General features: G+C 43.9%; 1 protein-coding gene across 2 annotated transcripts in view; it reads right to left on the bottom strand.

Annotated features, from left to right (window-relative positions):
• LOC137373082 (solute carrier family 53 member 1-like) overlaps window positions 1–18,111 on the bottom strand; it is a 454,369-nt gene extending 436,258 nt beyond the window's left edge. For both annotated transcript variants that reach the window (XR_010975579.1, XM_068037939.1), the window contains exon 1: window positions 17,828–18,111. Coding sequence is in view for 1 of the 2 variants with exons in the window: in XM_068037939.1 (XP_067894040.1) it covers window positions 17,828–17,896 (69 nt within the window). In the remaining variant the exon portion in view is untranslated. The remainder of the gene's footprint in view (window positions 1–17,827) is intronic.
• Window positions 18,112–18,313: the final 202 nt, after the last annotated feature.

The following is an 18,313-nucleotide window of genomic DNA, read 5'->3' as shown; positions in this document are numbered from 1 at the left end:
CACTGCAGCCTCACAGCTCCAGCGACCCGAGTTCAGTTCTGGGTACTGCTTGTGCGGAGTTTGCAAGTTCTCCCTGTGTCTGCGTGGGTTTCCGCCGGGTGCTCCGGTTTCCTCCCACCTCCAAAAGACTTGCAGGTTGATAGGTAAATTGGCCATTGTAAATTGCCCCTAGTGTAGGTAAGAGGTAGGAGAATGGTGGGGATGTGGTAGAGAATATGGGATTAATGTAGGATTAGTATAAATGGGTGGTTGTTGGTTGGCACAGACTCGGTGGGCCGAAGGGCCTGTTTCAGTGCTGTATCTCTCAATAAAAAAAAATCAATAATCTCAAGGACACTCTAAGCTTGCCACTGGGAGATAGACAAGAAATGTAAAGATGACCATCTTCTGAACTTTTCCCTCTGTGGAATCCCTCCCTGGTGTGGGCTGCCTTCACTCAATACCTCTTTCTTCCTCCTACCAAAGGACTAGCTAAGAGAAGGATATCACTTTGTGAAAAATAGCAGCAGGCACGAGTCAAATCTACATCTTTCCAGTCAAATATATAAATTCACTGCACCAAAAGTCTACTTTGAGCATAAATTCTATTTTAAAAGTATACAAAAGCACTGTGCATGTATTTTTAGAAATTAATTTTCTCAAGATTTTTTCACCATTTGTCTCCTTCTACCCTCCTGAAGGCATTGACTTTTACTGAGGTACAGCTCCATGGGCAATTCTCTGTGGGTCGCTGGATAGGGATCAGGAGCAGGAAACTCTCAGCTGTCCCTAGCTTTCTTGCCTAGCTTGGAGAAGTTAACTATAGTATTTCAACTGAGATCAGTTTATTCAGCATACAGCAGCATTCAAAGCCGGCTCAGCACTACACCAGCAGGGAAGATTTCTTCTGTGTGCTATGTATAACTAACTTATAAATGCACTGTGATTCTTTACAAGCAAGTTTATTATTTTGCTAAACCTACCACACAGAGAAAATCTACCACCCCAGGGGATGCTTCACCTAATCGGCCACTGGGAAGTCTCTGAAACAGTGGCCATGATAAATTTACTGCACTGAACACTTCCAGATACTCAACAGCAATATAGCACAAAAGTAAAAGGTGCAATCAGAATACTTACCTTTGTTCAAATACTGTGAATTAAGAAGCTTCTCATGGTCCTAGATATTTATTTGATTTCACATCATAGCAACAGCACACAAAACATCACTTTTACAGACTCTTATATATTGTAATAAGCTACCAATATTCGAAAAGGTTTAAAAGAAAAAGTTCCCCAGAGAACTCAACAATACAGATTTAGCATTTGGGTTAAACAAGCAATTTACAATCAGTCACTGGTGAAAATATAAGGCTGGTAAATCATGTAAACAGAAGCTGTGTTTGTATTAAGCAGACAAGTTCAAACACCATCACAGTCATTGTTTATGTTATCTATGCTAAACCTAACATGTCGATATTTACCAACACTAGTTCACATCTGGCTGCTTTAAGCCAGTGGTATGATCCAATCCCAAAAATGATAATTTAAGACAGCTCCACAGTATAAAGATTTATAAACCTCTGTCTGCTGTTGGAGGTTTGGCGATGACATAGACACTGGTTTATATTAATTTTTAAAAATATTGATTACAATAAACAGGATTTTCACCCATGTTTTGGAGAACATACTTCATGACTGTCACTTTTTCTGTGATTATAGCTGTACGACCTCCTATAAATTTATGAATACCTGCTGCTGATCTGTTAGTCCAGAAAATGCATGTAGTGAACATGTAGAAACACAGAAAATAGGAGTAGGCCATTTGGCCCTTCCGGCCTGCTCCGCCGTTCAAAAAAGATCATGGCTGATTGGCTAATTCTGTACACTATTCCCGCTTTCTCCCCATATCCCTTGATCCCTTTGGCATTAATATATCTATCTCCTTCTTGAACATATTTAATGACTTGGTCTCCACTGTCTTCTGCAGTACAGAATTCCACAGGTTCACCACACTCTGAGTCAAGAAATTTCTCCTCATCTCGGTTATAAATGGCATACCCCTTATCCTGAGACAGTGACCCCTGGTTCTGGACTCCCCAGCCATCAGGAGCATCCTCCCTGCATCTAGCCTGTCTAGTCCTGTTAGAATTTTATAGGTTTCTATGAGATCCCCTCTCATTCTTCTAAACTCTAGTGAATATAGGCCTAATCGACCCAATCTCTCCTCATACGTCAATCCTGCCATCCCAGGAATCAGCCAAGTAAATCATCTTTGCACTCCTTCCATGGCAAGAATATCCCTCCTCAGATAAAGAGACCAAAACTGCACACAATACTCCAGATGTGGTCTCACCAAGGCCCTGTATAACTGCAGTAAAACATCCTTGCTCCTGTACTCAAATCCTCTTGCAATGAAGGCCAACATACCATTTGTCTTCCTAACTGCTTGCTGCTAAAATGAAGCAACTTATGCTGAAAATAGCACTTCATTGTTGATGTTCACTGTAGCAAATATGTATTGGGTGCCATGATGGTGGTTTAAGGGCAGGTCCTCTGCTCTTTTTCTCCACCAGGAGAGATGAGCATGACGAGGGAAGAGGGTATATGAGGTAGTTTCCTGTTGCCTTACTCAGACCAGAACAGGAATTGAAACCGCGTTGTTGATGTTATTCTGAACCACACGCTAGCCATCTAGCCAACCGAGCTACCCAGTCTCCCATGTAGAACTTAAGCATTATTTACTTGTCTCCATGGAAAGTTTATATTCAACTGTGGGTCTTAATTCATGTTGAAAACTTTATACTAACTTAGTGCGAAAACACCCATTTCCATCTGCGGATGGGTAAAAGTACACAACTGAAACCAAGAGTTATAGGGCAGATTGGGTAGTGCACATTGGATCAGACTTTCAAGTGTCTTCACATAAAACTAGGATTGCATAAATCAAAACTGACTATTCAATGATTTTTGCTACAAAGTGCCATGGACCAGCTATGCTATATTGAATGATACAGAATGCTAATGCATTTTTTTAAAATTACGCTCCAAAGGTTCATCGGAATTGAGTGACTATTTGTATTCATTCCTGTACAACAGTAGCTCAACTAGTTCTTTTAACCAGGTGTGAAAGATTCTGCAAACTAGTCCCATATTTTCAAATGAACCAGGTATAAAAAAACACCATTTGAAACATTTTACATCCATTAATATTGCAATTTCAATGCAAATTTTAAGAAACGCAGTTTCCTATGGGATCATGACAACAGCAGCATTTGGTATGAGTGTGGACTCTATCAGACAATTAAGCACCTTAATAGGTTTGTAGTCCATTCATTGCTCTTATTCAGATTCAGATATTCAGATATCTTGATTCAGATATTTAACTTCACATATTTTCTCCTTTTATCAGATCTCTCTCACATTGTGCAACATCTTCATTGAGGTCAGATGACCAGGTTTCAAGACCTCTACAATGTTTTCATTCTGAACCTTCCCATTACAAATGGAAACTGATCGTAAAGGGAAATCATGAGAAGATAAGTCACTACTCCACAATACAGAATGTTGCAGTACCAGTGTGCTGCACCATCACTGGTTTATTAAACCTTTGAGATATGATACCTTTTTAACCCTCATCACCTCTGTCTGACAGGATATTTGACTGGCTCCCTAACCACCAGCAACCCTAACAAGGCCAGCCACTAGGAGGGACACGCAGCTTGATGCAAACTTCCCACACAATTTCTCTTCTCAACAGGAAAGCACCTGATTTCTACTCAGCATTTCCTACACTGGCAGAAGTAACATTGGAATCTTAGGAGGAAGTGGAAAGTCAAACTCACTTTCATCCACCCCCCCACAGTTGCACGCTGATTTTTCAACACGCACACACTGTCTGTACTCTATCCTCTCATTTAAACTTCCTGTAATTATCTCTTCCCTTCACTCCCCAACCCCCCCCCACACCCCGTCCCTGCTTAACTTCCTCCACACTCTCCTGAAGTCAGAGGCTGTGGTGAAACACAGTTTCACTGTTGTTAAAACTGTCTGATATTTCAGACCAGTGTAAGCCTAGAGAGAAAGTGACTGCCTGTGGGTTATTCAACCATAGGGAAGACCATATCTGAGCCCAATCCTGTCCTCACCTGACATCCGAGCAAATGTACTTTCCAAAATGATAGAAAGCAGCAGCAGCAGCATGGCTGAATTACTTTCTCCTCTCTTTAACCCAGGGGTTATGAGGTCAATTGTAGGATCACAACTGTTGCTTCAGTTGAGACGAGTTTAATCAGCATATGCAGGAATCAAACCTAGGGCGTTCTGGTCTGTATGGCTTAGTGCTACACTGGACAGTGCCTTCACTCACTAGGTCATTGGAGGACTCTACACAGTTACTACAAATATAAAATCGGATTTTCTTCAAAGTATCCCAATGCTTTTTATCCATTCAGCCATATTCATTTTTTATTACCGCACAGAAGGCAGCTATTCGGTGCGTCGAGTTCCCACTCACTCTCTGCAAGAACAATGTTATTAATCCCACTCCCCTGCCCGTTCCCCATAGCCCTGCAAATTGTTTTTCCCTTCAAGTGCTTATCCAATTCCCTTTTTAAAGCCATGATTGAATCTGCCTCCACAACCTTTCAGGCAGTGCATTCCAGATTTTAACCACTTGCTGAAGAAAGAAGCTTTTTCTCATGTCGCCTTTGATTCTTTTGCCAATCATTTTAAATCATTGTCCTCTAAGTTCGCTACCCTTTCGCCAAACAGTTTTTCTCCATCTACTCTGTCTAGACCACTCATGATTTTGAACACCTCTATCAAATCTCCTCTCAACCTTCTCTGCTCTAAGGAGAATCTCAGCTTCTCCAATCTATCCACATAACTGAAGTCCCTCATCCCTAGAACCATTCCCGTAAATCTTTTCTGCACCCTCTCTAAAGCCTTCACATCCTTCCTGAAGTGCGGTGCCCAGTAATGAACACAATACTCCAGTGATAACGTATGCAATGATTGTTTGATCTCTATCTTTCTTGACTGATAGCAAAATAACCTAATGCACTCTCATTGTACTGAATAAATTGCCTATACTGCACTAAACTGCTGGCGCATACACAAACCAATACCATCTTCCCTCTACAGTGATACTGGCCCTATTCTAATGATATCATTTTAACACATACTGCTGCATACACAACACAATGTTAATACTGTGGTCAGGACCTCACTTTGTATTGAATAAACTGTTTGTTAGGCAGTCTCTCACACTAAGTAGCATTCTTCCAAGATCATAAACGTGCTGCTTCACTGGAGTCTCACTCACTATTTGCCCCATTTAATGTTTTAAAGCATTTCACATATACAATAGACAGCAATACATAAGATGCAATCTGTGAGACTCAAATCTCTTGAACCCAAAATAAAAACTCTACAATGCTTCACTGATCATCCGCAATGGGTACTGTTAACACTCTCTTTCATGATAACTTCTGGTCAAAGTATTTGGGACCATCCAAAATAAAAGATGATCTTGTTTTTCCTACCCTGTACTTAGTTGGGCATTTTCTGCAACTCATGTTAAATGTTGTCATTCATTTCAATAAGCAGTGTACAGTGTAAACCATCAAGCAAAATGGGGAAATTCTAAGAAACACCTGAGTAAGATGAGGTTGAAAAAGACTCGAGGTTGTTGGGATAGCAATATGATGGTGGAGAGACCAGTGCTCAACTGAAAAACAGCTATGTGAACGAGCTGAAATACGCTTATGACAGCCTGTTAAATAGGTGTGGCAAATAAACATTTGCCTCCGAGACCACAAATAGTATAATTTCCTCTCATACATATAGTTTTATCACTACCAGATTAAACTCTGCAACACAGTAAAGGAGAATGGAAACAACTCAATTCAATAGCACAGATGCTTGTCACACTTTATTGAAATACTGAATGTGTTGACTACTGTGTCTCTTACTTTTTTTGATAAGCCAGTGTCTAAAGCATGCAAACCCATCATCATACTCAAGAGTCTCTAAACCAAGATATTGAAAATTCATACAGCTCTGTTTGACCAATAAGGATGCACAACACTATACCTTAAAAGTACGCCTCACTCACCCAAGTCCAGAGAGCTGAGGTGCCAGTTGGTAACAACCTAAGGTTTGGACATCCTCAGGTGTGCTCAGATGTACAGCTGGAGTTTAACCAGCTAAAACTGTGCAACTTACCAGAACAGAGCACAGAGCAAGGATCCTACTGCTTGTCCAGCTAGCATCACTATCTCTGCCAGGGCACAGAATTGCAGGGTTTTCAGAACAGAGTGGGAAGAATCTTTTAAGTCATCATCAAAAAAATGCCCCAATATCTTCCAGGGTCCAACGTCACAAAGTACTACAATTGATAACCCAGGCAATGCCACAGAATCAAAGATGCTATGATAGTGAAAATATTGATTTTCTTTATTTCTAAAATTCATTAACCTTCCTGTAACAAATAATAGAAACTGGCCACCTGGATCATTCCAGGCAGTAATCCAATTTCAAGATTCAGCCAAAGAATAAACCACAAGAGCTAAGCTCACAGAACTGCTGACAGCATCTGAACTCCTCAATTGTGCAATACATAAGCAGTGATAACAGAATCCCTGAACACTCATTTCAAAGTTCCTGTTGAATTACTAAGACATATTCCTCTCTATAATTATAAAGACACAGGGTTTCCTTTGGTATAAGCCACCACTGTCTGCAGTCAAAATCTTGCATAATTATTTCTTATTGTTACTGAAATATGTATATTGTCATATTCAGTCCCCAGATCAGACTTAAAGTACTTCCAAATATCTGGAATAGTACAGAATACTATAATGCATTCAATAACAACTTGCATTTACATAGTGCTTTCAATATAAAGACATCTAAACACGCTTCACAGATAGAGGTAAGAAAATTGGGCATGGTGCCAGGAAGAGTGAGATTATGAGGGATGGTCAAAAGCTTGGTCATACAGATGGGTTTTGGAACTTCCTAAATGGAGATGAATGAGGTAGATGGGCTTAGGGAGAAATATTCCTGAGTTTAAAACATGCATAGCTGATGGCTTTGTCACCATTGGTGGGATGAAAGGTAGGGATACATAAAAAGTCAGAGTCAGAGGAACAGAGTGCTCACTGGGGGGTATAGAGCTGGAGGAGATTGAAAAGGTTTAGGGTTGAGGACTCAAGTAGCTGTAACAAGATGCTAGGCAAACAAAATTTAGTGTAGAACAGCATGCCCAAAGTACAGTCTGCACAAGTTGGAAAAAGGCAGGCCAGCAAGGAGAACTTTGCAGTAATCAAGCCTGGAGGTCACAAAGGCATGTATATTTCAACAACAAAGACGTAGGTGTGGAGGTAGGCAATATTGCAGAATTGGAAGCAAGTAGTCTTTTTACTGCCAACTGTGAGGGTCGAAAGCTAAGTTCAGAGTTGAACAGGATCTGGGAAGGTTGCAAATGATTTAGGTGAACCCAATACAATGGTCAGGGAAGTGGAAGAAATCAGCAGCGACAGAGCAGAGTTAGTGATGATGGCCAAAGACAATGGTTGTGGTTTTCTTGAGAACCATTTGCACAAACCGAATATACAGTAACTCCAAAATAAAAGCAAAATACTCCTGATGCTTGAAATCCAAAATAAAAACAGAAAATGCTGAAAATACTCAGTTCTGGCAGCATCTGTGGAGAGAGAAGCAGAGTTGACGTTTCAGGTCTGCGATCTTTCATCAGAACCAGCGAAGGTTTGAAATGTAATAGTTTTTAAGCAAGTGAAGTGGGGTTGGGGGGGGGGGGGAAAGAAAACAAAAGGAAAGGTGCGTGATAGGACAGAGGACAGGAGAGATTAAATGACAAAGATGTCATGGGACAAAGGCAAAGGGAGTGCTAATGGTGTGGTGAAAGACAAAGCACTAGTCCAGAGAGAGTGCTAATGACAGAATAATAGACAGCTCTGTCCAAAAGCACAAACATGAAAAACCAAGTTTAAGGCAGGCACATGGTTAAAAAATAAAATAAAGCAATAATAAAAAGCCAGTCATGCTCTGAAATTTTTGAACTCATTGTTGAGTCCGGAAGGCTGTAGAGTGCCTAATCAAAAAATGAGGTGCTGTTCCTCGAGGTTGCATTGATGTTCACTGGAACAGTGCAGCAGACTACACTTCCTCACACCCTGCTTCCTGTAAGGACTCCATTACATTTTCCCAGTTTCTCCATCTCTGACGCATCTGTTCTGATGATACAACCCTCCACAACAGCGCTTCGGATATGTCTTCCTTTTTTTCTCAATCGAGGATTCTCGCCCCCAGTGATGGACAGGACCCTCAACAGTGCCCAATCCATTTCTCGCACTTCAGCCCTCACCTCTTCCCCTCCCTCCCAGAACTGCGACAGGGTTCCCCTTGCCCTCACTTTCCACCCTACCAACCTACACATCCAAAGGATCATCCTCCACCATTCCAGCCACCTCCAGCATGATGAGACCACCAAACGCATCTTCCCCTCCCCTTCCCTGTCGGTATTCCGAAGGGATCGATCCCTCTGCAACACCCTGGTTCACTCCTCCCTGAACACCTCGTCCCCTTCCCATGACATCTTCCCATGCAATCACAGGAGGCGTAATACCTGCCCTTTTACCTCCTCTCTCCTCACTAACCAAGGCCCCAAACACTCCTTCCAGGTGAAACAGCGATTTACTTGTACTTCTTTCAATTTAGTATATTGTATTCACTGCTCACAATGTGGTCTCCTCTACATTGGGGAGATCAAATGCAAATTGGGTGACCGCTTTGTGGAACACCTCCACTCAGTCCGTAAGCATGACCCCAAGCTTCCGGTTGCTTGCCATTTCAATTCAGTACCCCGCTCTCACACCCACACTTCTGTCCTTAGTCTGTGACAGTGTGCCAATGAACATCAACGCAAGCTCAAGGAACAGCACCTCATTTTCCGATTAGGCACTCTATAGCCTTCCGGACTCAACATTGAATTAAATAATTTCAGAGCATGACTGACCTTTTTTATTATTGTTTTATTTTATTTTTTTAACCATGTGCCTGCCTTAAACTTGGTTTTTCATGTTTGTGCTTTTGGACAGAGCTGTCTATTATTGTCATTAACACTCTCTCTGGACTAATGCTTTGTCTTTCACCACACCATTAGCACTCCCTTTGCCTTTGTCCCATGACATCTTTGTCATTTAATCTTTCCTGCCGTCTGCCCTATCACACACCTTCCCTTTTGTTCTCTTTCCCCCCCACCCCCAACCCCCGCTTCACTTGTTTAAAACCTACTGCATTTCTAACCTTTGCCAGTTCTGATGAAAGGTCACAAACCTGAAACGTTAACTCTGCTTCTCTCTCCAAAGATGCTGCCAGACCTGCTGAATGTTTCCAGCATTTTCTGTTTTTATTTATACAATAACTCCACATGCTTAATATTTTTTTTTAAATTGCCATGTAACATTCCAGACCTGACTGACATGAATTCCAGGCTACAGACATGCAGTTGAGAACCACAAATGAGGGATGCACTGGCAGCGACCCCGAAGGCCAAATTATGAGCAACACTGTTATTTACTATAGGGAACACTAGTATCTTTAGATATCCTAGGTCAGCTATTCACTGTTATTGTTAATTGCTGTACTGTGTCTTACATTCAAGCATCGTCATGTTGTCCGTTCTATTCCCCAGTGATGCTAGTTTGTAAAATGTAATATTTAGGTTAGCTCACATTAAATAGTGAAATCGATACCATTCTCATTGCATTTTACAGCCCTCAGTATTCTCACTTAAAATATTACCCTTGAACTGTGCGCAATTCAGAAAGGGGGCAATACTAAAACAATTAAAAATTGTTTCCACTAGCAAGAGGGTCAGTAGCCAGAGAATACAGATTTAAGACGACTGATAAAAGAACGAGAGGGGCAATGAGAAGATTTTTCTTTAAACGCAGCGAGTTGTGATTTGGAATGCATTGTTTGAAAAGGTGGTGGAAGCAGATTCAATGGAAACTTTCAGAAGAGAATTAGATTTGCAGGGCTATGAGGAAAGAGCAGGGCAGTGGAACAAATTTGATTGCTATTTCAGAGCACGAAGGGTTTACTAGCGTCCTTCTGGGCTGTATGATTTTATGATTATGGGCGGGAGGTGACAGGCACACATGATATCTTTTCAGCACCCGGGGGCTTTTTTTGTAAGAATAACATGCAAAAAAATATTGGCAGTCTTTGTTTCGTATTCATTTTCCTCTATCATCCATTGATATTTGCTATAATACAATGAGAGCACACAGGGATACAGCTCCACACAGAGAATAGATTCCCCAGACTCTGCATCAACAACAACTTGTATTTACATAGCACTTTTAACAAAATAAAACATCCCAAGACATTTCACAAGAGTGTTATAAAGAAAAAATTGACAGTCACATAAGGCGATAATAGGGGAGCTTGGTCAAAGAGGCAGGTTTTAAGGCGTGTCTTAAAGCATAGTGTTAGTTTTCACATGTATGCTGACTACGCTCAGTTCCATCTCACCACCACTTCTCTTGACTCCTCCACTGTTGCTAAATTATCCGACATCCAGTACTGGATGAGCAGAAATTTCCTCCAATTAACTAGTGAGAAGACTGAAGCCATTGTTTTCGGTACCTGCTCCAAACTCCGTTCCCCAGCTACTGACTCCATCCCTCTCCCTGGCAACAGTCTGAGATTAATCAAATCTGCTCGCAACCTTGACGTCACATTTGACCCCAAGATGAGCTTCCAACTTCATATGCGTACCATCACTAAGACCACCTATTTCCACCTTGTAACATCACCCAACTTTGCCCGTCTCAGCTCATCTGCTGCTGAAACCCTCATTCATATCTTCGTTACCTCTGGACTTGACTATTCCAATGCACGCCGGGCTGGTCTCCCACAATCTACTCTCCGTAAACTTGAGGTCATCCAAACTCTGTTGCCTATGTCTTAACTCGCACTAAGTCACGGTCTCCTCTCACCCCTGTACTCGCTAACATATACTGGCTCCCTGCCAAGCAACATCTTGATTTTAAAATTCTCGCCCTTGCTTTCAAATCCCTCATGGCCTCATCCATCCCTATCTCTGTAATCTCCCACAGCCCCACAACCCTCCAAGATATCTTGAGCTCCTCTAATTCTGGCCTCTTGAGCATCCCTAATTTTAATCGCTCCACCATTGGTGGCTGTGCCTTCAGTTGCCTAGGTTCCAAGCTCTGGAATACCCTCCCTACACCTCTCCACTTCACTTTCCTCCTTTAAGACACTCCTTAAAACCTACCTCTTTGACCAAGCTTTTGGTCATCTGACCTTATATCTCCTATTGTGGCTCAGCGTCATACTTTGTTTTATAATGCTCCTGTAAAGCTCCTTGGGACGTTTTATTACATTAAAGGCACTATATAAGTACAAGTTGTTGTTGTTAAAAGGAGGAAAAAGACAGAGAGGCAGAATGATTTAGGAAGGGAGTTTCAGAATTTAGGGCTGTGGCAGCTGAAGGCACAGCCGCTAATAGTGGCACAATTAAAATCGCAGATGCTCAAAACACCATAATTAGATAAATGCAGATATCTTGGAAGATTAGGGGAGGCGTTGGCGTACTGGTATTGTCACTGGACCAGTAACCCAGAGACCCAGGGTACTGCTTGGGGACATGGGTTCAAATCCCACCACATTGAATTTGAATTCAATTAATAAATCTGGAATTAAAAGCTAGTCGAATGATGGCCATGAAACCATTGCCGATTGTTGTAAAAGCCCATCTGGTTCACGAATGACCTTCAGGGAAGGAAATCTGCTGTCCTGACCTGGTCTGGCCAACATGTGACTCCAGACCCACAGCAATGTGGTTGACACTTAATTGCTATCTGAAATGACCTAGCAAGCCACTCAGTTGTATCTAACCGCTACGAAGTCAATAAAAAGGAATGAAACCGGACGGACCACCCGGCATCGACCTAGGTACTGGAAACGACAACGGCAAACCCAGCCCTGTCGACCCTGCAAAGTCCTCCTTACTAACATTTGGGGGCTTGTGCCAAAGTTGGGAGAACTGTCCCACAGACTAGTAAAGCAACAGCCTGACATAGTCATACTCACGGAATCATACCTCACAGACAATGGCCCAGACACTGCCATCACCATCCCCGGGTATGCCCTGTCCCACCGGCAGGACAGACCCACCAGAGGTGGGGGCACAGTGGTATACAGTAGGGAGGAAGTTGCCCTCAGAGTCCTCAATATCAACTCTGGACCCCAAGAAGTCTCATGGCATCAGATTAAACATGGACAAGGAAACCTCCTGCTGATTACCACCTACTGCCCACCCTCAGCTGATGAGTCAGTACTCCTCCATGTTGAACAGCACTTGGAGGAAGCACTGAGGGTGGCGAGGGCACAAAATGAACTCTGGGTGGGGGACTTCAATGTCCATCACCAACAGTGGCTTGGTAGCACCACTACTGACCGAGCGGCCGAGTCTTAAAGGACATATCTGCTAGACTGGGTATGCGGCAGGTGGTGAGGGAACCAACAAGAGGGGAAAACATACTTGACCTCATCCTTACCAATCTGCCTGCTGCAGATGCATCTGTCCATGACAGTATTGGTAGGAGTGACCACCGCACAGTCCTTGAGGATACCCTCCATTGAGCTGTGTGACACTACCACCATGCTAAATGGGATAGATTTCGAACAGATCTAGCAATGCAAAACTGGGCATCCATGAGGCGCTGTGGGCCATCAGCAGCAGCAGAATTGTACTCAATCACAATCTGTAACCTCATGGCCCGGCATATCCCCCACTCTACCATTACCATCAAGCCTGGAGACCAACCCTGGTTCAATGAAGAGTGCAGGAGGGCATGCCAGGAGCAGCACCAGGCATACCTCAAAATGAGGTGTCAACCTGGTGAAGCTACAACACAGGACTATCTGCATGCCAAACTGGGTAAGCAGCATGCGATAGACAGAGCTAAGCGATCCCATAACCAAAGGATCAGATCTAAGCTCTGCAGTCCTGCCACATCCAGCCGTGAATGGTGGTGGACAATTAAACAACTAACTCGAGGAGATGGCTCCACAAATATCCCCATCCTCAATGATGGGGGAGCCCAGCACATCAGTGCGAAAGATAAGGCTGAAGCATTTGCAGCAATCTTCAGCCAGAAGTGCCGAGTTGATGATCCATCTCAGCCTCCTCCTGAAGTCCGCAGCATCACAGAAGCTTTGGGCCCTGACAATATTCCAGCAATAGTACTGAAGACATGTGCTCCAGAACTTGCCGCGCCCCTAGCCAAGCTGTTCCAGTACAGCTACAACACTGGCGTCTACCCTGCAATGTGGAAAATTGCCCAGGTATGTCCTGTACACAAAATGCAGGACAAGTCCAACCCAGCCAATTACCGCCCCATCAGCCTACTCTCAATTATCAGTAAAGTGATGGAAGGTGTCATCAACAGTGCACTTGCTAAGCAATAACCTGCTCAGTGACGCTCAGTTTGGGGGGGTTTCGCCAGGGCCACTCAGCTCCTGACCTCATTACAGCCTTGGTTCAAACATGGACAAAAGAACTGAACTCAAGAGGTGAGGTGAGAGTGACTGCCCTTGACATCAAGGCAGCATTTGACCGAGTATGGCATCAAGGAGCCCTAGCAAAACTGAGGTCAATGGGAATCAGGGGGAAAACCCTTCACTGGCTGGAGTCATACCTAACGCAAAGGAAGATGGTTGTGGTTGTTGCAGGTCAATCATCTGAGCTCCAGGATATCACCGCAGGAGTTCCTCCGGGTAGTGTCTTAGGCCCAACGATCTTCAGCTGCTTCATCAATGACCTTCCTTCAATCATAAGGTCAGAAGTGGGGATGTTCGCTGATGATTGCACAATGTTCAGCACCATTCGTGACTCCTCAGATACTGAAGCAGTCAGTGGAGAAATGCAGCAAGACCTGGACAATATCCAGGCCTGGGCTGATAAGTGGCAAGTAACATTCGCGCCACACAAGTGCCAGGCAATGACCATCTCCAACAAGAGAGAATCTAACCATCTCTCCTTGACATTCAATGGCATTACCATCGCTGAATCCCCCACAATCAACATCCTAGGGGCTACCATTGACCAGAAACTGAACTGGAGTATCCATATAAATACCGTGTCTCCAAGAGCAGGTCAGAGGCTAGGAATCCTGAGGCGAGTAACCCACCTCCTGACTCTCCAAAGACTGTCCACCATCTACAAGGCACAAGTCAGGAGTGTGATGGAACACTCTCCACTTCCCTGGATGGGTGCAGCTCCAACAACACTCAAGAAGCTCGACACCATCCAGGACAAAGCAGCCCACTTGATTGGCACCCCATCTACAAACATTCACACCCTCCACCAACGACGCACAGTGGCAGCAGTGTGTACCATCTACAAGATGCACTGCAGCAACGTACCAAGGCTCCTTAGACAGTAAGTACCTTCCAAACCGACGGCCTCTACCAACTGGAAGGACAAGGGCTTCAAATACATGGGAACACCACTACCTGCAAGTTCCCCTCCAAGTCACACACCATCATGACTTGGAACTATATCGCCGTTCCTTCACTGACGCTGGGTCAAAATCCTGGAACTCCCATCCTAACAGCACTGTGGGTGTACCTACCCCACATGGACTGCAGTGATTCAAGAAGGCAGCTCACCACCACCTTCTCAAGGGCAATTAGGGATGGGCAATAAATGCTGGCCTGGCCAGCAACGCCTACATCCCATTAATGAATTTTTAAAAATTGTCAGTCTGGAGGAGATTACAGAGATAGAGAGGAGCAAGACCATGGAGGGATCTGAAAACAAGGATGAGAATTTTAAAATTGAGATGTTGCTTAACTGGGAGTTAACATAGGTCAGCGAGCACAGAGGTAAAGGGTGAACAGGCCTTAGTGCAAGTAAGAACATGGGCAGCAGTGTTTGGATGACCTCAAGTTTACAGAAGACAGAATGTGGCAGGCCAAATAAGAGTATATTCTTCCACAGTCCAGACTTTGCAACCACCTGAGCAGCTATGCTGCAATGGATGACGTCAAGAGAAATCTCTCAACATACAGCCTACAAAACAAGGTCCCTTTTCTAGGTTATGATTTTAAAAACTGGGATAGGATATGCATATCATTATTAGTCACGTAATCAACAACCACCAAACCAGCAATTGTCAGTGCATTGGATTTAATTATAGAACTAGCACTTATGACTTAATTAGGTATGCCAGTCTCATTTATAATTCAGCAAAGTATCACACCATCATTATTCTAATGCTTGGCACGTTTCAGTTTTTGTAAACATTCCACCTCACCGAAAGCTGCAACAATATTTTGTAAAAATCACGCCAATATCAAAGCAGAGCTGCCATGGTAACAAACACAAGCTGGATGCTTATGTTTCAAACTCTTCTCTGCTGGTTGAGTTTTGCCTGAAGTCAGGAAATGGTGTTGCAGCGACCACAATGAGAATTCAGCTTTCATTATGCATATTCTCAAATACACAGGGCAGAACTACAAGCATGTCGTCGGCTTCATTCTAATATGATTGTTCACTGTTTGCTGAACTGTATTTGACATTATACTCATCAATACAATGGAACCAGACCATTTTTACAGAATTTATTTTGGTGAGGTAGAATCTCTCCCTGTACATTGACAAAACTAAAACACGCCAAGCATTAGAATGATAGCAAAATACTTTGCTGAATCATAAATAACTACATGGTTGAGACTGGCAAACCTTATTAACTCATAAGTGTTAGTTCTGTAATTAAATCCAATGCACCGATGATTGTTGGTTTGTGTGTGGTTGAAGAATGGCATGCATATCCTATCCCAGTTTTAAAAATCATGACAATCTGCAAGGAATCTGTTTTGTCCTCTTCTCCTACTGTCTCACAGGTTGTACGGTTCCTGGGTACGAGCAACATAGTTTGAGCTGAGACAGTAATTATTGACAAGCTGTATGAAAAAAATTGTTTTGTGTGAGTTATAATGATGTGGACTGCACTGCCTGAAATGGATAACCTTCAAATGAGCACTGGATATATACGTGAAAAGGAAAAGATTTACAGAGCTACAGGGAAGGAGCAGGGTGTGGGACAAAATGGATAGCTCTTTCAAAGAGCTGGCACAGGCATGATGGACCAAATGCCTCCTTCCATTCTGTATGATTCTGTCCAACTGAGAGAGTAAATGCACACATCCAGGCAGGGGTCATAGCACCTCTATCACAAGTAGGACCATGACTGATTAGTTCTCGCTAGTGGTGCCGAGACCAACCATAGCAACTCTATCACTTCATTCGACTAACACAACAAACAATAAACCAAAACAGTTTTCCCTTTCTCTCTCATTTCTTTGTAGATCAAGTCTCTTTTTCACTTTCTTTCAGGTAATTTACCTAAATACTGAAAATTCCAGAGACACAACACTGATGATGCTGTGCGGTAGTGATATCCCAGCATTTACAATACTGAGACTTTTATATTCAATGTTAATTATTCTCCCCAGTCTTTGCAGACACACACTTGGGTATAATAGTTATTTTAATTTTGAATCTATGTAAAAACTATATCTCCATCTACCAATCAATAAAACATACTAAGATATACTGTCCAAATAATGATGTTTAATCACAGAAGCTGGCTATTCGTCTCTGTCTGACAGTACGCCCCACTCCCCAGCAGTAGCACAAAGATGCAAAAAAACCCATTAATGGCTTGCATTGTAGAATCTATTCAGAAGTAAATCCTAAAGCAGCCACACATTAAAGGGCTAAATAAACTATTCAACATGTTATATAATCTCAAACCTTAATGTCTTGGAATGCACTACAAATTGTGTTTATTTTTCACATCAACACTGGACCCTTTCATCCCTCTAAGACCAATTTATCTCATAATTATATAAAATCCCCTTCCATACCCAACACTTCATCACTGAATATTGTACTATCTGCAGTTCTTAGCATATTCCTAAAAGATCATTCGTATTACTGTACATGGAACACCATCCCAATTTCCATTGCCAACTCTTTATCCACTCCCCCTCCTCAGACCATCAACCTCCTTCCCTCCCATCCTTCACCCTCACTTGCCCTTTCCTGGTCCCACTCACCTGTTCACTCCTTGTCCCCATCACTCTGCATCTCCTACCATCCCCCTCACCTTCACCCCCTCTCTGTAACCCCTTTCCCATCACTCCACACCTCCCTTAGAACCCTTCCTTCCCCAAGCCTCATCCTCAGTACCCTCAACCCATCTTCACCCCCTGGCCCCAGTCTCTCCATTCTCTCTCACCCCTCTCTCCACCCTCTCTCTCATGTCTCTCTCCCTTCATCCCACTCCCTCCATCCTCTCTCCCCCCATGCCCTCTCCCTTCATCCTCTCTCTCCCCTCAAGCCCCTCTCCCTCCCTTCGTCCCCCTCCCTCCAGGCTCTCTCCCCATGCCCCTCTCCCTCCATCCTCTCCATCCATCCTCTCTCCCTCCATCCTCTCTCTCCCCATGCCCCTCTCCCTCCATCCTCTCTCCCCTCATACCCCTCTCCCTTCATACCCCTCCCTCCATCCTCTCTCTCCCCATGCCCCTCTCCCTCCATCCTCTCTCCCCTCATACCCCTCTCGCTTCATCCCCCTCCCTCCATCCTCTCTCCCCATGCCCCCCTCCCCGTCCATCACCCTCCCATTATCCTCTCTCCCTCCATCCATCCCCTCAGACGCGAGCTGTCCATTGTGCCATTAACCCATCTGCCTCCCTGTCTATTCCGCCTGATGCTCACCTCATACTGGATGTACTGTTTGCGCCATTCCGGCGTGATGTGAGCTGATAAATGCTCGGCGAATTTCATGATTGCTGTTTTCGAAAGATGGATTTTTTTTTATATAAAAAAATTAAAAATCCCAGCAGTGAGTTCGGGGGGGCATCCGCTAACTAACCACCATTACTGATGGAGACTCGGGACTGCGGTTCGCTATGCCAGTTGTCGCTGTTACTGCCGCAGCTGCTTCCCGCAGACGGACAAGGGACCGGCACTCACTACCGATCATCCGCCATCTTACTGACAATACACACAACAGGGAGCGCGCCAGCGCGCGCGACACGCAAACACACGGCCATCGAGCACACACGCCGCAGAGCGCGTGCGTCACCGCCCCCGGCGAGTGAGCGTGCGCGCGAGAGAGAATCGAACCACGGCACGCCGGAGCGTGCAGCGGTGCATGACACCTGCCAGCTTCGCCCCGCCCCCTCACTCCGCCCCGCCCCG

The sequence above is a fragment of the Heterodontus francisci genome, chromosome 8 (genome assembly GCF_036365525.1).
Source record: "Heterodontus francisci isolate sHetFra1 chromosome 8, sHetFra1.hap1, whole genome shotgun sequence".
Taxonomy (NCBI): domain Eukaryota; kingdom Metazoa; phylum Chordata; class Chondrichthyes; order Heterodontiformes; family Heterodontidae; genus Heterodontus; species Heterodontus francisci.
This window is presented reverse-complemented; position numbering and strand designations above follow the sequence as displayed.